Source organism: Sander lucioperca, chromosome 12 (assembly GCF_008315115.2).
Source record: "Sander lucioperca isolate FBNREF2018 chromosome 12, SLUC_FBN_1.2, whole genome shotgun sequence".
Classification (NCBI taxonomy): Eukaryota; Metazoa; Chordata; class Actinopteri; order Perciformes; family Percidae; genus Sander; species Sander lucioperca.
In genome coordinates this window covers 35963982-35987853 of record NC_050184.1, presented here as the reverse complement: position 1 = coordinate 35987853, position 23872 = coordinate 35963982, and the positions used below count along the sequence as shown (strand labels likewise).

Here is a 23872-nt window from a genome sequence, read left to right as displayed (position 1 = left end):
TTATGCTTATTAAATATCTACCCAGATGGCTTTATAACCTCTAACAAAGTTAGATCTCTACTGAATATTAGTTTTTTAGAAGCCAAACGATGCATTGCTTGCTCATGGAAATCAGACACACCTTGTGGCACATTGCAATGGTTGAGTGGAATGACTTTTTACTTAGCTTTAGAAAAGATAAGTTACACAACAAAAAATAGGCTTGATAAGTTCTGGAAAATTTGGAACGTTTTCTTAAATTTCCTTGAGAATAACAATATGGATGTGGATGGTTGGAGTGATAACTAGCTGGACTGAGCATTTCTTTTTTTGTCCAAATAAGATAACATACTCCTAATGTCTGTAGTGTGCCATCTGCACTATAGCGTGTTGAGATAAACAACTGCTGTATGTATTTCACCTCTGGATGTACAGATTCATGACTGTGGGTACTACAGCTACTACATTTGATCCTTGGTCTCCTTTCTGTTTGATGTCATGTGCCTTGTTGTACTGTTTTTGTCTGTCAAATGTACAAAAACTCAATAAATACATGTTTAAAAAAAAAAAAAAAAAAAAAAAAGATAGTTTCAAACATTACTCCAGGTTAAATTAGAGCGCTGTATTTAGAGAATGTTCTCATGATGGATTTATATATGATATGATATAGATGATGATCTATTGCTATTTCAAAGAAAAGCCATCACTAGAAAGTGGCTGAAACCAGCAGATTGACATTATTTATGATATTTTTTAGGATGGAAAGAATGACTTTTTCTATTAGAAAGGACAAGTTTTTGAAAAGATGGGAAAGGTGGACTGAGTAGATCACACCTGTACAAACATCATTTGTTTGAGTTGTGGTCTTTATTAATTTATTATATTTGATTCTGTTGTGTCAGTAATTTGAGTATCTTGAAGGCACACCCCAATATTCTGGTTCCTCTAAGTTTGGTTTGATTTAATAGTTCATTTTCCATATTTAAACTTGTTTTTTATTGAAGATACTTTATTGGTCATTATATGTTTCTGTAATATTTATTATATTTGGGTTTTACTGTATTTTACAGAATGCTTGATAGAAGAGGATTACATTGTTTGTTCTGATCTTGCTTTAACTCAATAAAAAAAAAAAAAAAAGATTATTTCAAATGGATTGTACAAATTCTGTTGTCGTGTAGCACAAATATAAATAAGTACAGTGTGAATATAAGTAGCAGAGGATAAATACCACCTTGGTACATGTAGCTGATAAATTATTGTTGATATTATATTTGATGTGATGTATAGATACGTGCTGTGAGTCCAGGTTTGAGACTACGTGTGTAACACTCAGAGGGAGGAGTTCTATATTAAACTATATAACTGAGGCATATCACACATTTCAGCTGGCTGGGACTGATATTTTCTATTGGAATTGTTTTATATTATTATAACTCTGTGATAAATTTTCTGTGTTTGACTGTTTAATGTTCTCATGTGTGTGTGTGTGTGTGTGTGTCTCTATCTGATAATTAATGAATGTTTGGATGGACCACTAATCTGCAAATGATAACATCTTTTTTTGCTAGTTGAGTCAGTAAATATCTGAAGAAAGAATAAACAAATTGTGAAATATATATTACTTTCCATGAGTAATTCCAGAGAGATTAATCCCTGAGTTAGTCATCTTTCTGAATGAAAATACAATTTTCTTCTGTTTCTGATGCAGACCAGTGGCAGAGCCAAGATGGCAGCTGACTGATGGGTCTATTGACCAATCACATGCAGTTTTATCAGAGGAAAGAGTGCTTGCTCAGCCAATAAGATAAGCCAAGTGGGAGGGACTTGTATTGAGTGTTGGAGGACGAGTCCAGAGAGGCCAGGAGGCCCCAGGAGGCCCCTGGAGGCTGAAATGAGTCTGGGAATTGTATTGAAAGCAGAAGTTACGTACTTGTGTAGTACCTTGTGTACTTGTGTAGTACCTTCTCTACTTGTGTAGTACCTTGTGTACTTGTGTAATACTTTCTGTGTGTAGTACCTTGTGTACTTGTGTAGTATCTTCTCTACTTGTGTAGTACCTTGTGTACTTGTGTAGTACCTTGTGTACTTGTGTAATACTTTGTGTGTAGTACCTTGTGTACTTGTGTAGTATCTTCTCTACTTGTGTAGTACCTTGTGTACTTGTGTTGCTGGTTGTGACAGAACTGAAAGGCCAAAGAAAGGTCAGGTGCTGATTATCAAAGAGGAACAAACAACTCGTGGTGTGAGACACCAAACGAGAGAAAACAGAACTCAGAGCTGTTTACCACCGTTCAGAGGAAACATGTCCTTCAGCACGGTAACCATAGCAACACGCTGCACGCTGTATAGAGGCTGAACATGTTCCTGTTGCAGAAACAGAATATTAGTCTTGGACAGATTATATATGAACCGTGTTACATGTTTATGCAACTCTCTGGCTCTTTACTTTCTATTTTCATTGCTGTGAATATTGCTCTCTTTTTTTATTGTAGGTTTCTTCAGGTTATAAATTGTAAATTGTATATATATATATATATATATATATATATATATATATATATATATATATATATATATATATATATATATATATATATATTGTTTGTGTTGTTTACTGTAGTATGTATACCGTATATACTGTTAGATCCCCGAGTTAACCCCCTTGAGGGGGTCCTGGACCAGCTCTCCGTTTAAAGGGTCCGAGCCTCTTCACCTATGGGTATTACCCTGCTAGGTCAAGGGACTATTTAAGCTGGTGGCGAGGAGACACACCTAGCTTCTAACTGCCTTCTTCCGTACGTCTACCCTGCTTACTCTAGCACCGCACCCAACCGAATGGCCCCTGGGTCAGGTACCGCAACAGTCACGCACGTTAATGCCAGCTCTCCTCTTAATGATCTGTGCACTTGGTAGTTGCTAGGTTTGGTTTTAGTGGCTCGTACAGTGAGCCCCAAGGGTCCGTTTAATTTCTATGGCTAGAGCAACCTATTAGAACCTCTTTAGTTGTTGAACACACCTCCTGTTACTTATTACTTAGGATGAAACGTCATGAATTCAATGTCCACAAATTCTTCTTTAACTTCAATAAGTGTTTTTATTGCAGGATTTAGCAAGGGAGCATATACAGCATATAATTCGTTAATATTGATTGTTCATACACTAAAAACGATTAATTTGATCTAAAATTCATAAAGTAAAATTTTTTTGAAATTTTCAAACCCCTGTTGAAAAGGCTTGGAGCTGGAATGATTGAATGTCCAGCTCTGTAGAGAGAGAGGGAGGAGGTGTACTGGCTGGTACGGTTCCTCCTGACCTGCCGTACTGCTGGTTTTCAGTTGAAACTCCCGACTCGATTCAAAAGTCCGCAAAGTCTCGTATCCAAACAGTCACCGCTGGCAGGGCGAACAAAAGAGTGATCCTTGATAATCAATTGATGTCCCACGGCCGGGTGGGGATGGTTAATCCTCTTCCTGGCCGGAGCTCCCGTTTCGACTGTAGGATGTAGAATATTCCCTTTTTGCTATGTTGGCTTGTTCGTTGCTCTTTCTCCTGAGTTAAAAGTTTTGAGTTCAAGATTGTTGCTCCGATGTGGTCGATCGATCAGCAAGTCTTGAACCCCGAGAGCCGGCCGGAGGACTAACCCCGATCCACCCTGTGTTCTTCCTTTTTATCCTTTTTGAATGAGTGTGTTTATTCGTGTTTGTGTGTCTATGTGTATGCGCTACTCTGTGTGCTGTGTGTGCTGGGTGTGTGTGTCATCCTTCAAGAATGAGTGTGTGCTTATGCTTATTGGTGTCTCTATGTGTATGCGCTACTCAGGGTACTGTTTATAATAGGTTTGTATATATCTCCTCCTCTAAGAATGAATGTGAGTCACTCTCTCGTCCCTTGTGCAACCCCCGGCCCATGTACGGCCTCCTCACCACAGCAAGCATTTCAACATGTTTCAACATGTCTCAACAAGTCTCAACATCTTCCTTTTTACAGTGCTATCTTGGTTAAACACATTATTCCATATGCAATTGCTTCTTTCCCATTGCTATCTTATTCTTTATCTAATCAACTAACAAATTTACTTCAATCTTGGTTACATGGTATATAATCATTTTTAAACACACTACTTTATAGTGAAATCACACTTATGCCTGCATAACTTTGTTATTATTCTTTGTGCATTACATTATGCATCATCTGTTCCGGCGGAGAGTCCCTTGTTTTCCTAATGTACAGGAAAATCTCTTACTTCCCTCTGTGATGTAAGGCCATCAGTGGAAAGTCCCTTACCTTCCACTGCTGGTGAGGGCGAGGGATCTCAACTTACTTGACAATACATACATATATATTGTTTGTGTTGTTTACTGTAGTATGTATATATATTATATATATTATACAAATGTATATATATATATGGCCAATGGACATGGCCCTCCTATGGACGCCACTAATGGCACGCCTATATGGACCTATGGCACCAGGTAGGTTTCGGCAGGCAGCGGTTCGGCTGGGACTTTATTATGGCCGCTGTATCTGTTCCTCTCCTGGGGGCAGATTTTCTGTGTGCATTTAGGCTGCTGGTGGATGTTAAAAACTGCCGCTTGATTGATCCTGTCTCTTTTGCTACATACCCATGCATCCTGGGAGTGGCAGAGACACTCGGCCTGTCTAACATGCTGGTGGCAGGGGATGTGTACCAACGCCTCCTGGCAGAGTTCCCTGACCTCACCACACCCACGTTTTCAGCAGCTGTGGCCAAGCATGGGGTTGAGCACCATGTTACTACCACCGGATCCCCAGTCTATGCACGTGCTCGGCGCCTCGATTCAGCTAAGCTTGCAATCGCCAGGGAGGAGTTTGCAACCATGGACTGGGCATTGTGCGCTCCCTTGGCTTCTCCCCTCCACATGGTTACTAAGGCAGATGGCAGTTGGCACCCCTGTGGCGATTTTCGTCACCTGAACAACGCCACGACCCCCGACCGATACCCAGTTCCACATATCAGGATTTCTTTGCTCACGTGGCAGGGACCAGCATTTTTTCCAAGGTAGACTTAGTGCGCGGCTACCATCAGGTAGGCCTGTTGTAAACATATAAATACTGTGGTGACCCCCGTGCGTAATGCTGCATGATGGAACTGCTAGCTCTGTAGGAGGACTAACCCCCAATGGAAGAATCAGGAGAAAAAGAGACTTTAGGGTCCATGACGATGACTGGCTAATATGCCGATTTAAATTCCCTCATGCTCCGCGCCAGCTTCGGCCCCTTTCCTCGTCCCTGCACCTGTTAAGCGCAGCCGTTTTGGCCGCCTAGTCCGGTCCCCACTGCGTTGACTGTTTAATTTGGGACTGTTATTATACTTGGGGACTTAACTGATTTGCACTTTTCTGGGGGTGAATTCTGGGGGGGCCTGTGTGGTGACCCACAATATATAGACATTCACTGGAAACTGTGGCTCCTTTAAGAAGGGAGCTCATGGGGAAGAGGGGGCATTGTTGGGACACTGTTTCAAGCTGTGTGGTTTGTGAGCATTTGAGTGTAACCTGGAAGTGTAACCTGAAGTGTGAGCTGAAGCTGTAAGCTGTGGATAGAAAGTGGGAGTAAACAGACTCAACTGAATTTAACTTTGTCTCGTTTGTTCCGCACTCCCACAGTGTCTTCATTAATCAGAGGTGTGTTTCGGGCGTAACATGCAATAAACCAATCAGAGATCATCTCCCATTCCCTTTAAAAGCCAGGCGCGTTTGGACCTTGGAGCATTGCTGTTATGATGGAGGATTTGCACCGTAATATTTTTATTTGTAATCTTCTGCATGTGTGTGTGCTGCTGTGCGTCCCTGTGTGTGTAACAAGCATAGTGTGCGCGCACTGTGCACGAGCCTAGGAGCATTTTACTAATGCTCTGTTAAAATAACAATGAAATGCTGCGTTATTGACTTTAGACCAGGTTTTTGTTGGTCAATGGCGCCATCACTTCCCGCTGCCTCAAGATAGCAATACACCCAGGATGCACCTGAATACACCTCCCTGTAAGACTAGCACGCCCAGAATGCACCTGAACACACTTCCCTGTAAGACCAGCACACCCAGGATGCACCTGAATACACCTCCCTGTAAGACCAGCACACCCAGAATGCACCTGAATACACTTCCCTGTAAGACCAGCAGCCCCATGGGCCACAGATGGGTGCAGGTGCATTTGCTGTTTAAACGACGTGGGCGCTGGATGGGAAACTGACAACTGCATCGGTCTTAAACTAGCAAAGAGACTTGGGTTGGGCTTTGTGCTGCACTTTTTTTGATTTCTTTAGAAAGAGAACAAAGTATAGAGGATGAAGGATGTTTGGTGATTTAGATAGGGCCCAGAGACACTAACTACCTTTCCTCTCTCTGTATGAACCAGGATCCGGTCTGATCAGAATTAATAAACATGAATTTACAGCTTCAATAGAATAATTCTCAGTCCAAGAGTCCAAAGTTAAATATTAAACCATCCATCCAACATATCAAATATATCAGTGTTATTGTTCATGTTGGCTGAAGTTAGTTTACTCTGCTGCTTAAACTCAGTGTTTGTCTGATAATAATTGTGCCTTTGGTTTTAATTAGCATATCACTAGGGTTGATTATTTTGGGATGGATTCAAGTCAAACCAAAGTCAGATTCAGGGTTGTTTGTATTGCTTCATTTTATATTTAGGTGTGTGTGTGTGTGTGTGTGTGTGTGTGTGTGTGTCTCTCTCTCTCTCTCTCTGCTGATTGGTCAAAAGTACAGACAGTGTTTCCCCTCCACTGAATGGCTGTGGAGCTGCAGACTCTGATCAGTGCAGACTGAGCACAGTGCACTCAGTGCGTCTCTACCTGCTCAGCCTCACACAGCTTCTGCACACAAACAGGTGAGAACAACCACTAACAACTAAAACCAAATAATATCATTAAAACTGTTAATAACTGAATCTAAGAAGAGATCAGACTAACCATGAAGCTTTGAAGAGTCTTATCTGATGACGTCTCTTTGTTCCTCTCAGAAGAGTTCAGCTTCTTCAACAGACTCTGCAGAGGAAATCTGAACACATTCAGGAGGAGGAAGATTCCTAAAGATGGCCTTCGTTCTAAGAAGATTGAACAAAGACTTCCCTCCTAATCTGTCTGAACTGATGCATACATTTATTACACATGCAACTTCATTCATCAGAAAGTTTGCCAGCAGTGAACACAGGATGAGACAGATTGCAGGAGAGTTTAGGGAGATCTCTGATGAAGTCAGAAAGATGCAGAAGACAACAGATAAAGTCAGAACAGCAGGAGCTGTTGCTGGAGGAGTAGGAATAGGAGCAGTAATAGGAATAGCACTCCTGGTCCTTGCAGCTCCATTCACTGGGGGGGCTAGTTTATCAGCAGTAGGACCATTAGCAGTAGCAGCAGCTGCAGCAGGAGGAGGAGCTGTGGTTGTTGGTGTAAATGTAACAAAAACAATGAAAGAGAACGGAAGTGTAAAGAAAGTAGAAGAACTAGGGAAAGAGTTCATGGAGATCGTTGAACCGCTGAAGTACAACCTGGAAAAAATAAAGAAGACATGTGAGAAGTTGGAGCAAAGATCAGCTGAACTGCAGGCTGAAAAGACTCTGACAGACATGGAGGAGTTTCAGAGGATTCTGACACGAGTTACTGAACTGGCAGGAAGGAGTGAAGAAGTTTTGTCTGCAGCTGCAATACTGATGAGTGTCATAGGTGATCTGTTATTGCTCATTGTGAAAGTCTTCAGACTCAATGCGACCCCTGAAGAGCATGAAAAGTTAGGAAACTCCATCATCCAGTCAGCTGATCACTGTCAGAAAGTCGTTAAGGACTTTGATGAGATGAAGAAAGAACTCAAAGACTTCAGTGTAAAGTAAAGATAGAAGCTGCAGTGAGAACAAAAAGACTTGTTCACACTGAAACAGCTGACAAACTGTTTGTGTCTGATCAGAAAACCCTGAACATTTATCTAAACTACTTGACTTTTTGTAACTGAAACAAAGTCAAAGTCAAACTATACTTTATTATCCCAGAGTTGGGAAATTTGTTTGGTCAAAGTGCAGCACATTTAAGATAGGCCTGGCAAACTTGATTCCTTTTAAGGATTCGGGTTATTCTGAGTCACTCACTAAACTGATCCAGGTTGTGCGAGTCACTTGAGTCACTATTCAGTCACCTATAATATATTTTTAAACTGTAATAGGACTGACAAATAAGAAAGCCATCCGGACTCTGAACATTCACAATGACGTACAACCTCTTTAATGTAAGTTCCATCCGCCCCTTTTTCATGTATGTACGTATGCATGTAATGTTTTCAATGTGTATGTGTATCTGTACTTGAATAATAAAGTTTTTTGAAGACAAAAGAAAAACATGAGTTGTCGGCGAGGTGAGCTTGTCTGCTCGCCCTAATTGCATTTTAATATACTACATTTATACACCAAACCTACAGTAGGCCTAGCTAGGCTACGTGCAGAACATTGTATGTTATTTCAGAAGTGAAAGAATGGCTTTTGTTGTTGATTTGCTTTACCCTGAGCTCGAGGAGAGACCTCACTCGCTCGCTATGCTCGTTCGTCTGAATCAGATTCACTCATGACAACGTAGCCGGCTGATTCGGGCGATTGACTGACTCCCGCGAGAACTCACGAGACATCAACAACTCACGAGTCATCGAGGACTCGTGAGTTGTCGGCAACTCATGAGTTGTCTGCGAGCCGAGCCAGCCGAGCAGAGACGAGCTTGTAATGTTTCGGACTGTCTGCGCAACCTAATTGCATTTAACATACTACATTTATACACCAAACCTACAGTAGGCCTAGCTAGGCTATGTGCAGAACATTGTATGTTATTTCAGAAGTGAAAGAATGGCTTTTGTTGTAGATTTGCTTTACTCTGAGCTCGAGGAGAGACCTCACTCGGTCGTCTGAATCAGTTCTCGGCTGATTCGCACGAGAACTCATGAATCACCGACAACTCACGAATCACCGACAACTCACGAATCACCGACAACTCATGTATCACCGACAACTCATGAATCACCGACAACTCATGTATCACCGACAACTCATGTATCACCGACAACTCATGAATCACCGACAGAGAGATATAGGAACCCTCTTCTGTCAGACAAATATGCAGGAAGTAATAAAGTTTGATGGATGGCCTGCAGGTCAAGAGGTCACGAGCTGTCAAAAACGTGATTTACATCTGCCAGATGTTTCTGACGCAATCCTTCCGGAAACTTCCAGAAAGAGGGCGTGTCTCAGACCGGATGTTACAGAGTAGGAATCCGGAAACTGCATATTAATGTGTCAATACAGGAAATTGCGTGTTTTTAAATGAACCAATGAGCAAGAATGGAGTATCTTTACACTATCTGAAGCAGTTATAACTGTGAGCCCAGAGAGTGGGTAAGACTGGGCTGTAAAAAAAAAAAAGGAATGTTCAAAAATGCAAGGCTCCTTTTACAACAGGCTAAGGAAGTAGCTCTAATAAGCGTGAATGGGCCTAAGCCCCAAAGGTCAATGCATCTCCACCCACCCACCCACACACACACATACACACACCCACACCCACCCACCCACCCACCCACCCACCCACACACACACACACACACACACACACACACACACACACACACACACACACACACACACACACACACACACACAGGCGTTACATTTTGTAAAAAATGATGATCGTATGTCTGTGCATGCTTAGCTCTGGTTGGTATGTCTGTCTCACACTGTCCTCTGCCCTCCTGCGTCCTCCGCTGCTCCGTACTCATCTGGCTGTGCCTGCTTCGTTCTGGCCCGGGGATCTGTGTTCACTCCCCTTTTCCCTCCACACCTATTTTTCCCATGCCCGAACACTCTACCGGAAATTACGTTTTCAGTTCAAATGAGCTAACCAGTGAGAAGTCAAAAAAAACATTTCACATCAACATTCCCTGTACCATAAATATGGTATTTTTCATCAGATCACACAAAATCACACACGGCATTTGAACACATAACATTCATTGTGACTACTTTCTTTGAATTTTGAGTGATTTATTCAACTTAGTCACACTTTTTTTTGTTTACGGTCAAAATGTAGGAAAGAGTATAATATTCATCCATACACACACTCCTACAACTTTCTTGTGCTTGTGTACCATTATAAGCATGAAACACACACACACACACACACACACACACACACGAAAAACAGACATACACACACACACACACACACACACACACACACACACACACACACACACACACATAAACAGTTCATGTTGTCATGTAGCCGCTTATGCATGTGAATCACTAATGTTCGCCCACACATGCATATGAATTTTAACTTGTGAATACAAAACTTATTTTGTATCATTTTAATGTAACTAGCAAAACAGATTTGTAGTGATTGACATTGACAATTCACAATGACAAACATTGACATTGACTTAAAAGATTGGTTGTGTTTGATGTGGTGAAAGATGTCAATTTAAAAAAGATAACGTAGCAGCAAATAGTTAAGCTAATTATATTAAATATACAAACGTTAAAAAATATGTGCTTGTGACATTTTTGTATTAATACAGCTGTTAAAATTATATTTTGTTCTCCTTGATGTACACAATGCTTATAATAGTTGTAAAAAAATGTAAGATAAGATTCAACTTTGCACCCTGAACCCAATTTGTTTCTTTGTAAAACGTCAACGTTAAAAGTAAGTAGTACTACCTTGAAGTTATATGACTTCACCAGATGCATTTATGTTTTAGCGACATTGCGTCGTAATTTCCCAATTCAGAATTAACACGTCGCCATAATGTAAGTCTCACAGACAAGATATGGTATGTTCAACATGAATTTGAATTCATGAATACAAAACTGATTTTGTATCATTTTAATGTAACTAGCATAACCACATTCGCTTAAAAGATTGTTTGTGTTTAATGTGGTGAAAGATGGCAATTTAAAAAAGATAACATAGCAGCAAGTAGTTTAGCTAATTATATTAAAAACATTACAAACATTTTTAAACCTTATGTGATCAGTGTTAAAAAAGAAAAGAAAAAAAAATGTAAGATGAGATTCAACTTTGCACCCCGACCCAAATTTGTTTCTTTGTAAAACGCCAACGTTAAAAGTAAGTAGTACTACCTTGCATTTTACTCTGGTCTCATGTTATCTGCATTTCAACCTGAGCTCAATTATTTATAATAATTAATTATACAACGCAATATGCAACTGACAACTATGTATGTATGTATTTGAATGACCGACAAATGATACATCTCTTAAGAGCAGAAACTAAGAATTTAAGACCACAATTTTTTATCCCGTAAAAGTATCACTGAAAAGACCCTGAAGGGTGTTGGAACGGAAACTATGATTACATCAAAACTCTGACTCAAACAAGGTTCTTGTTATTTACTAGAAAAGAGAGGATTTAAGAAAACTATAAGAGATAGTTAAAAAAGAAAAAGTTATAGGAAGCTTGGCCCTCTAAGCAAACTGCTATTTTATTTATGAATTCGTATATCCAAATGTGATATTGTTCGACTTTGTATTTCAAATATTGTTATACAATGTTCTGTCTTTTTTTTATATCTACAACATCTATCAATGTTGGAAGATCTCTCTTGGAGTAGACTAGTTCTCCCTTTGACAGAGCAAGGGCCTCTAGCATGCAGTAGTCATAAGGTCAAAGGTCGACCTCTGCTCTGCAGCACTTACACACACCACACACACACACACACACACAACACACACACACACACACCAGTGGTATGTCAACAGCTATACATTTATGTCCACATACGTTCTCGCTTAGTAGTTATCTTTAGATTGGATATGTCATTAGATTAAATGCCCGTAGGAAAATAATTTCCAAACACAACCAGAACCACTCAAGCTAAAAAGCATTGAGGGTTAAAAGCCACATGTCCGGCCCTCATTTATCATTCTTGCGTAGAAACGGGCGTATATGTTGGCGTAAGATTATGCTTACACTCCTCTCACCGCCTGATTTATGAAGCTGTGCGTACCTTTGAAATCCAGGTGTACGCAATACCTGCCCTTGATAAATGCCGCGGCTGAAAACGATCGTCATTAGAATAACACGCCCCTATATATTCAAGTCTCCGCTTCCCCCCCGCCCTCATATTACGCCATGGACACACGAAAGACGGCAAAGAAGAGAAACTTCTCCGACGTGGAGATCGAGACCATCACCAGGGAAGTGGAAAGAAACAAAATTGTTTTATTTGGGAGTTTAAAGAGTGGGATTAAAGGCGCCCACAAAAACAAAATATGGACCCAAATTACGAGTTCTGTTAATAGTGTGGGGGTTGAGAAGCGCACTCCAGCAGAGGTAAGAATGTTTTATTGCTTAATATAGACCAATAGTGATCAAGTTAAGCATGAGTTTTCTTGTTTATTGTAGGTGAAACAAAAGTGGTCAGATATAAAGATCGCCACAAAGAGGCGCGTCTCGGCACTGAAGAGGAGCCAGAGTCAGACTGGGGGAGGCCCACCGGATCCAAGCCTCCAGCTGACACCGAATGAGGCGCGGGTGGCAGCCCTCATCGGAAGGGCGTCTTTAGAAGGTATCACCGGTGGGGGAGATACCGACGACATTCATGGTAAGTAAACTTAAATTTGATAGACCAATAAAAAAAACTCACACATAAGTCCATAGTTAACTCATTTTATTTAAATTTTGCTCTATTGTTTTGCAGATGATAGCACTGCAGGCCCCAGCACCATCGAGGCATCTCCCCCTCAGCCCATCCAGGAGCCTGAGCCTATCCTTGCGCCCCACCCAGAGCCTGAGCAGGTGCAAGCCGAGGCCCGTCCACCACGGCCAAGGGTCCTGACGGATGAGGTCCTGGAAAGACAGACAGAAATTTGTAGACTACTGGTCGAAATTAACCATTCATTAGTGTCAATAAATACGACATTAAAGCAAATAAATGAAAACTTAAAAAAATAAAACAATGAAAACGAAGTCTGTTATTTTAACTTACTCTTAAAACCGCCTAACAAGGTCCCGTCTGAGCTGAACAGCTCCTAAAGCCGGTGGTGCTGCCCACTGCTCCACTGGCACTTCTGGGTCTGGGGCCAGCGCGTCAAATGGCACACGGTTTATCTCAGCCATGTTGTGCAAGACGGCACATGCCAAAATGATGTTGCACACCTTCTCTGGCGAATAGAGCAACGTGCCCCCCGCGTGTGCCAGGCAGAGCCATCTACCTTTTAGGAGCCCCACGCACCGCTCCACAGTGGCTCGTGTTCGTGCGTGCGCATGGTTGAAGTTGCGCTCCTGATGCGTCACGGGGTTTGGCACAGGGGTGATCAAAAAGTCCAAAAGAGGATAACCCCTGTCACCTAAGGGGAAAAGAGAGGTTAGGAAGCAAATATATTTTGCAAAATAAATTTGCTCTTAGTACTCACCTAAAAGATAACCATGACCCCTCAATGCGCCCTCCTGCAGCCGTCTGCGCACGCTGCTGTGCTCAAAAATGAAGGCATCGTGGGTGCCTCCGGGCCATCGTGCCACAACATTTAATAGGCAGAGTCTGGCATCACAAATAACTTGCACATTGACTGATAATTTTTGCGGTTGATGTATGCGTAATCATTAACCGATGGTGGTTTCAGACGCACGTGGGTACAGTCAATTGCACCTATGACATTTGGAATCCCTGCAATCTCAAAACCCCCTTTTAATCATTGTTTGCTGGGCATTGGATGTATTGTGGGATGAGAGTCCTGATGGCAGCCAGCACGGATGACAGCATGCGGCTCATGGTGGGTTGGGATATGACAGACCTGTCGGCAATCTCCCGTTGAAAGGTTCCAGTGGCCAAGAACCTCAGTGTGGAGAGAACCTGGACTGGAACAGGTAAGGACCTTGACCGCCGGGTCTCACGTTGCACAAAAATAAACACTGAAGTTTATAATTACTATGTTGTTGGTTTTTTACAGTGGGTCATAATATATCATATCTTTTAGTTTGTCAGTGCGTTTTGTGGTGTTAGGAATTGTTTTTCTGCGCATTTCCGCACTAACTCAAAACGTGCGTACGTGTACACCACCTCCTGAGCTGGCGTAGGATTTGAGCGTGCCGTACGGCAACGTCCATATTGATAAATCTCAAAGTCACCGTGGTTTTGGGTGTACGCTGGAAATTTGGTGTACGCACTTTTGATAAATGAGGGCCACTGTGTCCACTAACGCCTTCAGGAGACGGGCACATTTTCAGTGGCTTGACAGTAAGTGTTTTAATAAAGGGTGCTGTGGTATACAATACTTGAGTACCTCACACACATTTTCACTAACCCTATAGAAATGTTCACTTTTGGTTGACAATTTGTTTCCCACAGGTGTCGCTACATGGAGAAGGTTTTCTGCATCATACAAAAAAGAATTCTACACCATGTACACCGTAGACACCTGCCGTGAATGTGGAATGTTTTACAAAAACTGCACACCTGGTAAACATCTTACACTGGATGGTCTTGATTCTATGTCATTACACACAGTATTGATGTCATAACTACACATAGACCACATCCAGAGTCTAGTGGTCACTGGTCAGTATAATCATCAGTCTGTTGTTTTTTTCTTTGTTTCTTTTACAGGATATGTTGGAACAGGGAAAAGGGGTACTGCGATCACTTTTGCAGCCAAATGCAATAGGTAAAAATAAGTTGGACAATTGGGTCCTAGACTAACGTAGCTCACTGAAATATTTAAATGGTAAAAGGTGTGTGTGTGTGTGTGTGTTTCTCCTCCTCTTTTAGTGCTTTGACCCAGAGAGAGCTTCTAGTCAGATGTGCTATATTGTGACCAGCCCAGGAAATAGAACACAGACAGTATAACCAGGACAAGGTCCAGAAGGCGAAACACATTGAGGCTTCCTCCAACTGTGTCCCCAAATGGAAGGAAAACAATAAGGGCAGACAGCTATGTCCTATGTGACCAAAGCCAGTTCCAGTGTCTCCCACATAATTAGATTGTTGAGTATTTGTCACAGTTTAGTCAGGAAAGACTAGGCTTGGACCCAAATGCAGTGAGAGGATTTATTAAAACAAAAAGAGTCTTACACAAAGTGTCCTCAGGAAGGTAGCCAGGCTGGAACAACCGAAAAACAGAATCCACAAAAACACAGAGAAACCTCCAACAGGAAAGATGACAAAAGAATACACAGCAAACAGAATGAACGGGAAACAGAATGAAATGATCCGACAAGAGACAAAGACAGAACAGGAACTAAATACACCAAGTAACGAGGACTAACACTGGACAGGTGACACAACAGGTGAAACAAATCAGGGTGGGGCAGAACAATCAAAAAAGGCGGGAAACGAACAAAGACAGGAAGAAAGCTAGACAAGACAAGGGAGACAAGACAGACTACAAAATAAAACAGGAAGCAGAACATAACAGAAAAACAAGACTACCACAATAAGACAAAACACCAAAACCCTGACAGTATTTGTTACATTGTCATGTGTTTTTTGCTTACTTTTAAATAAATATTTGAAGTTTTGTTGTTATTTGCAGTTCAATGTATTATACATTAGCAAATACAAAAACTAATCCAATCAAACATCAACTGTTTGTTTTTTGAATGGCATTCTGTAGTTCCACCCCGAACTATAGAGAACGGGCATTTATTTAGAAAAATACAATTTAGAAAAACACAATTAGACAATTTCTTTTTTTTTTGCAAAGAACTTAAGAAATCGGGCTTTTATTGTGAAGGCAAATAAAACAAGGGGCGTGGCGTGAGCGACCACCATGGGCCTGCAGAAAACGGGCTTTTATTTTGAAGGCAAATAAAACAAGGGGCTTGACCTGAGCGGGGGTGGGGGGGCGTGGTGAGAGCGGCTGCAAGCCGCAGCTGGACCATATTAAGCAGCCCCAGTGGAGATGTTAGTTTTTTTAGCTCGTTAACTTTACTATGGTAGAAAAGATGCGTCATTTGTTATTTAATAACGTTTTGCTCAGAAGTTATTCATCCCAGAAGTTTGAATATGTGAATGTCTTTCTAACTTTACTCTACGTTTTAATCTATGTTTTTGGGATCCTAAACATCTTGTTCTGTACTAAACATGTCCTGTTTCACTCATAAAGATCTCATCTGAGCAGATTTCTATCATTCAAACAAATCTGAGTTGTAGTTTAAAACTTTTAAAGCCAATTTAATAAAATTACAGGTTTTATTGGGGCTGGAGTCCATAAATACAGTTAATGGATACAGGCGGGACAGAGAACTGAAGGCTCTGTTAGCAATGATTAGCTCCGTTAGCGGTTAGCTCTGGTTAGCTCCGTTATAAAGATATGGAGCGGAGGAGACTGCCACAAACACGTTCGGAAAGCTTTCACAGCGGTGTGGTCGCGGTGTTTCTACGGTGTTATTAGTACAGTAAATCCAACGGTAAGACCACCAGCAGTATGCTTATGGTAATTCTAATGCTAGCCTCTGAGGCTGATGTGCAGCGTTGATGCTGTCATGCACACACGGCTTCATGAGGTTCTGTGTGCACTGAAAAAATACACCCTTGATTAGAAAAAATTGTATTTCAGATTTTATTTACCTGGGCGGCTCACAATCTACCTGGGCGGGCGCCCAAGTAAAACCTATGTATGGGAAACACTGGTGTGTAAACACGCAACGTTAAACAAAAGAAGTTACAGTAGAAGTCTCACTGCAGGTTAAAAGTCCTGGCTTAGAGGCGCATTACCGCCACCATGTGGACTGGAGTCGTCACACTCTCATTAGTCCCTTTCTGACCAGAGGGATTTTTGCAGTTCCTAAAAACATAACGTTCCTAGAACCCTTTTTTGGACTAACTGGACGAATTTGGGGATTATTAAGTTCCTCTGAACGCAGTTCCTGTACCTCTTTCAGCTCCTACTTCAGGGCAGGGTCTTTCTCTTTCCCACATAGGAACCCTTAGTGACCTAGCAACATCTGAAACACAAACAGTACATATTCTTCACTGTCTGTTGCAATTAGCCTACGTATGCTAACTCATAAGACAAACATCACGCATTCAACCAGCTAATTGTTAATGCTAGTTAAACTTACCCTTCGTTTTGTTTGCCTGTTGCCTTCTATCTTCTTCCATCATATTAATTAGGATCATATTACACTGGAGCCTTTGTCTTCTGTGTTTCTCTGTTAAGTTCTCCAGCCTAGTCTTTAAAGTGCCCATTTTATGAAAAAATCACTTTTTCTGGGATTTGGGGTGTTATGTTGTGTCTCTGGTGCTTCCACACACATACAAACTTTGAAAAAAAATCCATCCATGCTGTTTAGAGTGAGATATGGATTCTGAATGTGTCCTGCCTTCAGTCTCTGGGTGAGCTGTTCAAAATCGGCACGGCTTGTGACGTCACAAGCCGAAACGAGCAGGCTAACCGCAACCATTAGCTCGTAGCATTAGCGTTAGCATGCTAACGCTAGCATGCTACCTCGTTCTCAATAGCAAAGCACTGCTACAACACACACAAGTTCACCATAATCTACAAAAGAACTACTTCCATGTGAGCCCTCATTTAGAAGTCTCCCAGCTAATCCTGCCTTGTAACTGACCGAAGTTGTAGAAACAGCCTTTCTTTTACTGTCTATGGAGCTAGCTAGCTGACATGAGCTACATCTGAGCTACTGCGCATGTGCGAGTGCAATCAAAGATAGTCCAGAAGAGTTGTAGCTAAAACAGAGACCAGCTGAAAAGAGGATCTGCAGCAGTGAGAGAGAGCGGTGCAGTACAACAAAAATATGGTGTTTTTAGAAAATTAAACCATGTAAACCTATTCTGGTACAACCATAAAATACAATTATGAACCTGAAAATGAGCATAATATGGGAGCTTTAATCGCATTAATCGCATGCCGGCATTTATTAATTTATTTTACACTTCACTCGGCTCTGCGTTGTGCCTAACAGACAGCTATTTTGACCCTTTGCAGCACCGTTACTTATCATCAAGCTGCCATTTCCTCATAACACATCCTGCTGCTGCAGGCTGCAGGCATGATGGAGAAAGACAGCAGCAATAACTCTGAATGGAGCTTTTTATTTTCCAAAACTCCCGGACTCGTAGACAAGTCGAAAGCCATATGCACGTTGTGTAAAGCCGAAATTAAAATATCACCGAAGCACGTCAAGCTTGAGCTACCACCTACGGAGCTAAGCATAGTAGTACAGTTAACATGATGCTACCGCTATCATGCTACCCACTCAGGCAAAGCACTATTTTGGAGAGTGCTACTTGCCGACCTGTGGATGAAACCAAATCCTAAAAAATGATAGCTCTTGCGAAACGGGTGGCAACTAACTGCAGACCTGTCAGCATCGTAGAGGACTCGGGTCTTAAAGACGTACTACGGTTGACCTGTCTCGTTGCCGTCGAGGGGGACAGTAGTTTTCACAGATACACAGCCTGTACGACACGGAGAAAGCAGCCAAACTGGACGTCAGTGAGTATTCAACATTATTTAGGAGGTACTAAACACTATATTGACTCTAGTAAGGATAGGGATTTTTTGTTTTTTAGTTAGGTACTTGGAGGAATTATGCAATAATGACAGATTCACACATTTTTCTTTTGTTTACAGTAAATAAATAATTACAAATCTTAAAATCAAGTTCATAAGTAACTTTCTTCGCATTTATTTGATTCCCAATCAAGATACACCAGTGAAATTGCTTTCGATTGTTAATATATACTTAAAAACTGTTCTGAAATGCAAAATATTAGAATTTTAATCATGTGATAAAATATGCGTTTAATCACGATTAACTATAGAACTTCAGCGATGAATTAATTAATTGCGATTAAAAAAAAAATGAATCGTTTGACAGCCGTAATATATATAAATATATATATATATATATATATATCTCTCAGGACCAAGAACACCAAGTATTATTAAAGCATTGGGCGGGCCCTCATGCGTCGGCGTTACTGGCGGACGCTACTTTACATTACATTACGTGTCATTTAGCTGACGCTTTTATCCAAAGCGACTTACAATTGCTAAACATGTCAGAGGTCGCACGCCTCTGGAGCAACTAGGGGTTAAGTGTCTTGCTCAGGGACACATTGGTTGATTTTGCGCAGTGGGAATCGAACCCAGGTCTCCCACACCAGAGGCATGTGTTATATCCACTGCGCCACCACCACCGCTGCTCCTTGCGACCGTGCATTTGCGCCGCACTCAGACACTGCAAATCGTCACCAATGAAAAGGGAACTCTCTGCTGAGTTCAATGATACCTCACACAAGACTCTACCTCATACAGTTCATTAGCTGTGAAAGGGGCGTGGCTAAAGCATAGGAGGTGGGCCAAACCATGACCAATGAAAACGGAACTCTCCGTTGAGTTCAATGATACCTCACACAATAGTATACATCAGGGGTGTCAAACTCAATTTCACTAAGGGCCACACTGGAAATGACGATCACAATAAGGGCCAGACATGTAGAGTTTATTGACTTGCTTTTATTTATCAAAAAACGTCAATTAACTTTGTATTATTGCATGTCTCATATAGCTTTCTCCCACACAGTTTGGTCGACATAAAACCCTAAAACAGTCAGCAAAAAAGTTTTTAGCAAGTCATGAAAAACAAACATTACATTTTTAAAAGGAGCTACCACCCAGCCGACTCACAACCTGTTTCACAGCCTGAATATAAAAAAACTGCTTCTGTGGGGAATTCTGAGTCTCAAAGTTGTCAAATTTGTCAAATTCTGCACGGCAGTGTTGCATAATTACAGTGGGTGTGGTGTACAACTAGTCGGGCCAGAATTTGCTGTGATCCTAAATTGAAATGCGGGCCGGATGAAAATTTGCAAGGGGCCGGATTTGGCCCCCGGGCCTTGAGTTTGGCACATGTGTTGTACATTAGACGGGTAATTAGTTATGAAAATGGGCGTGGCTAACGCATAGGGGGCGTGACAAACCGTCACCAATCAAAAAGTAACTCTCTGCTGAGTTCAATGATATCTCACAGGCTGATTTCCTGTTGCCAGCGGGGGGCGCTATGACCAAAAGTCAATATTGGCCTGTATATATCCTCAGGCGTGGACTCTTGTTAAAATACAATTATGAACCTGAAAATGAGCATAATATGGGTGCTTTAACGCCCGTTATGAGGATCCCAGCAAGGCATTCCGATGGCCTCCTCTATTCTGGTTTGTTGTTGTATGTGGCGATAAAGTCAAGTGACGACGTTATGCCATGCTTGTGTCACTCCCTTACCCCTCCTACCAGTTCCTATGGCCACTTGGCCAGTGTAGGAGGAGAGTAGTTAGTAGAACTGTTTAGAAGTGGACTGTTCCTATAACTACGTTCCTGTAACTACTTGGTCGGAAAGAGGCTATTATGGACATTTTTCACCAGTCTCACTCGGCTGAGACAAGTGTGACACCTAGTGGTGAAATTCAGTATACCGGTTGGTCAGTTATTTGCCTTAAATGTTGACCATTATTACCGTTATATCACAGTTGAAAGAAGGTAAAATAGATGGATATATCTTTATTGTCATTATGCTCAGAGAACAATACAAATATAAATATTTGTATCTGTCCTTTTAGATGTGTTTTATGTTTTTAAATGGACCTTAAGCCGAACAATAAAGCTGTCATCAAAATTTGTTTAGCAGCTCTTTAGCAGTGTGCATAAAAGTTGAATTAAAAAAACCTTTAGACAAATAGAGCAAATATGAATAAAGGCAGAATATATGATATATACAGTATATAATTTCCATTGTTAAATTGAAGTACGAAGATTGAAAATTGTGAGAGCAACTTCAAAAAAAAATATTCTGGGCTTCAAAGAAGGTTGGTCACTAACTCTCTATTTTTGTCTGTTATAGAAACGGAGAGGAGGAGAGGGACCCAAACGTCACCACTGTCAGCACTGTGACAAATCCTTCACATCATCTGGATATTTAAAGATTCATCAGAGAGTTCACACTGGAGAGAATCTACACAGCTGTGATCAATGTGGGGCAGCTTTCACTCTCCAGAGTACCCTAAAAACACATCAACGCATTCACACTGGAGAGAAGCCGTACAGCTGTGAACAATGTGGTAAAACTTTTTCTCAGAGTGGTAGCCTTGAATCTCACCAGCGCATTCACACTGGAGAGAAGCCGTACAGCTGTGATCAATGTGGGGCAGCTTTCAGACGCCAGTGTCACCTAATAAAACATCAACACATTCACACTGGAGAGAAGCCGTACTGGTGTGACCAATGTGGGAAAACATTTTCTGAGAGTGGCACACTTAAAAGACATCAACGCATTCACACTGGAGATAAACCTTACAGCTGTGATTTATGTGCTAAAACCTTTTCTCACAGTGGTCACCTAGAAAGCCACCGACGTGTTCACACTGGAGATAAACCTTACAGCTGTGATTTATGTGCTAAAACCTTTTCTCACAGTGGTCACCTAGAAAGCCACCGACGTGTTCACACTGGAGAGAAGCCGTACTGGTGTGAACTATGTGGGAAAATGTTTTCTCAGAGTAGTAACCTTAAAAGACACCAGCTCATTCACACTGAAGATAAACCTTACAGCTGTGATCAATGTGGGGCAGCTTTCCGTCATCAGAATAGCCTAAAAAAACATCAACTCATTCACACTGAAGATAAACCTTACAACTGTGAACAATGTGGGGCAGCTTTCCGTCATCAGAGTAGCCTAAAAACACATCAACGCATTCACACTGAAGATAAACCTTACAACTGTGAACAATGTGGGGCAGCTTTCCGTCATCAGAGTAGCCTAAAAACACATCAACTCATTCACACTGGAGATACACCTTACAGCTGTGAACAATGTGGGAAAACTTTTTCTCAGAGTGGTAACCTTGAATCTCATCAACGCATTCACACTGGAGAGAAGCCATACTGGTGTGAACAATGTGGGAAAACATTTACTCAGAGCGGTAGCCTTAAAACACATCAACGCATTCACACTGGAGAGAAGCCGTACTGGTGTGATCAATGTGGGAAAACTTTTTCTGAGAGTCGTAGCCTTAAAAAACACCAGCGCATTCACACTGCCTCGTGAACATGTTTTCAGAGCCAAACTGTTTCCTCCTGAATGTATGTTATTGTGGCTACGACTACGTATAACGCTCCTTTCCTTTGAAGGGTTAGTCCTGTTAGAAGTGGGTCAAATGCTGTTTCTCCTGATGCTGTGTGTTTTAATGATTACTTACTGAGAATGATTTTTAAAAAAATGATTATTATTACCTTTCTGCTGCTCATTAGTCGCCCAAGTAGAACCTATGTATAGGAAACACAGCTTTAATATTTCGATCTGATATCACATTTGGGCTTGGGAGTGGCATGGTGTCTCTATAGCAACCCCTAATGAATTTTGAATTATGAACATTTGTGACATCCTTTAATATACTCACAAACTCAAATCAAAACAATGAAAACCTGTGAGCAATGCGAGACTAGAGTGATTTGGTTAATTTGTGTTTAGCGCCCCCTAATTAATTTAAATGTTTTGGAATGTGGAACAATTAAATGCTAATAAATGAACTAAAACAAGGCCACATGCTGATTATTTGTGACTTGATTTGATGGATTTATTCTTCCTGTTGTGTCTGTGTTTAAACTCCTAATTAAAAGGTAAAGTTTCCATCCACTAAAAGTTCTGTTGTTGCTGCTGACAGACTCAGATTATTATTCTAAGTTTCTGACAACATTACCTACAGAGATAGCGCTTTTAGTTAAAGAGTAAGATGCTTTTAGTTTAACATTAAACAGTCCCGAAATCCCGATCACCAAACCCACCAGACTCCATGTAAGTAATCAGGACTTTTACTGTGTATAGAGCCAGCATATTTCCACATGTAAATGAGTGAATTAAGGGTTTATTTCAACCAAACCAGAGTGGTGATTGTGAACAGTAGAAAGATGAACCAAGATGGCTTTTGATAGTGTTATTTAGTTTCTGTCGACTTTGAAATAAGTGTGTTTAATAATCATAACATGTCTTTTAATTAAATGGAGTCTGGTGGAAAAATAAAATAAAATGCTCAAAATGAATCCATATTTTTGAATTTCTCCTTATACTTCTACATTATTTTAGTTATTAAAATGCTGTAAATTATTTAATACTCAAGTAAAGTACAAGTATGTCGAGTTAAGTACAGTACTTGAGTAAATTTACTCAGTTACAGACTGTTATCAAAGGTAACAGGAGGTTGAATGAGCTCAGGCCCCACCCACCCAGCACGCTAGGTGACACAAATCAAACACACCTGCTGCCATGTTACTTCACCAACAGGTGCATGCTGGTTGAGGCTAACATGCTAAATGCTAACATGCTGATGGATGACCCTCCGCTTCACGTTCAGACAGGTGAGGTCAACAACACGCTATCTGTGATGGATGCTACTGTTCAGAGAAAGGTTGCTAGGAAACTTAGCATTGTGTGTGTGTGTGTGTGTGTTTGTTCCCGTGTGCACTAAGAACAAACACTCTTCCTGGTGTGTGTGTGTGTGTGTTCATGCTCTTTATTTTGTCCCCTAAACGTTACTGTAATATAGTGATGTTGAATTAAAAAACACACCAAACCAACACAGTGTTTAGCTAATTGTGCCGTCAGTTGTCAATACCTTAAAGCATTTCACATGGTAAAACACAATTTGCAGATCTCACTTAGACTTTTCATCCATCCATCCATCCATCCATCTTCGTCCGCTTATCCGGTATCAGGTCACGGGGGTAGCAGCTCCAGCAGGGGATCCCCGAACTTCCCTTTCCCGAGCCACATTAACCAGCTCCGACTGGGGGATCCCGAGGCGTTCCCAGGCCAGGTTGGAGATATAA

The 23872-nt window shown here is 41.3% G+C and overlaps 2 protein-coding genes and 2 long non-coding RNA genes across 8 annotated transcripts in view; 3 read left to right on the top strand and 1 right to left on the bottom strand.

The window, feature by feature from the left end:
* LOC116039317 (zinc finger protein 239-like) overlaps window positions 1-22675 on the top strand; it is a 69346-nt gene extending 46671 nt beyond the window's left edge. For 2 of the 4 annotated variants that reach the window (XM_036008026.1, XM_036008025.1), the window contains 2 exons: window positions 20892-21262; window positions 21347-22675. In XM_036008026.1, the coding sequence (XP_035863919.1) occupies window positions 20892-21262; window positions 21347-22094 (1119 nt within the window). In that variant the 3' untranslated portion in view covers window positions 22095-22675. The remainder of the gene's footprint in view (window positions 1-20891; window positions 21263-21346) is intronic. The other 2 variants (XM_036008027.1, XM_036008028.1) reach the window with 2 other exon arrangements.
* LOC118496414 lies at window positions 2870-10227 on the bottom strand. The gene is made up of 3 exons (XR_004898982.1): window positions 10214-10227; window positions 10135-10146; window positions 2870-2979 (listed from the first exon to the last, which is right to left on the bottom strand). It is a non-coding gene; the product is annotated as an uncharacterized LOC118496414 (long non-coding RNA).
* LOC118496403 lies at window positions 6804-7983 on the top strand. Its single transcript, XM_036008030.1, has 2 exons — window positions 6804-6871; window positions 7004-7983. The coding sequence occupies exon 2, from the start codon at window positions 7076-7078 to the stop codon at window positions 7868-7870; it is 795 nt and encodes a 264-aa protein (XP_035863923.1). The 5' UTR covers window positions 6804-6871; window positions 7004-7075; the 3' UTR covers window positions 7871-7983.
* Window positions 14208-14669, top strand: LOC116036169. 2 transcript variants are annotated; one of them, XR_004101547.2, is made up of 3 exons: window positions 14208-14268; window positions 14380-14490; window positions 14638-14669. It is a non-coding gene; the product is annotated as an uncharacterized LOC116036169 (long non-coding RNA). The 2 variants fall into 2 exon arrangements; XR_004101548.2 differs by having other exon boundaries at window positions 14380-14524; window positions 14638-14650.
* Window positions 22676-23872: the final 1197 nt, after the last annotated feature.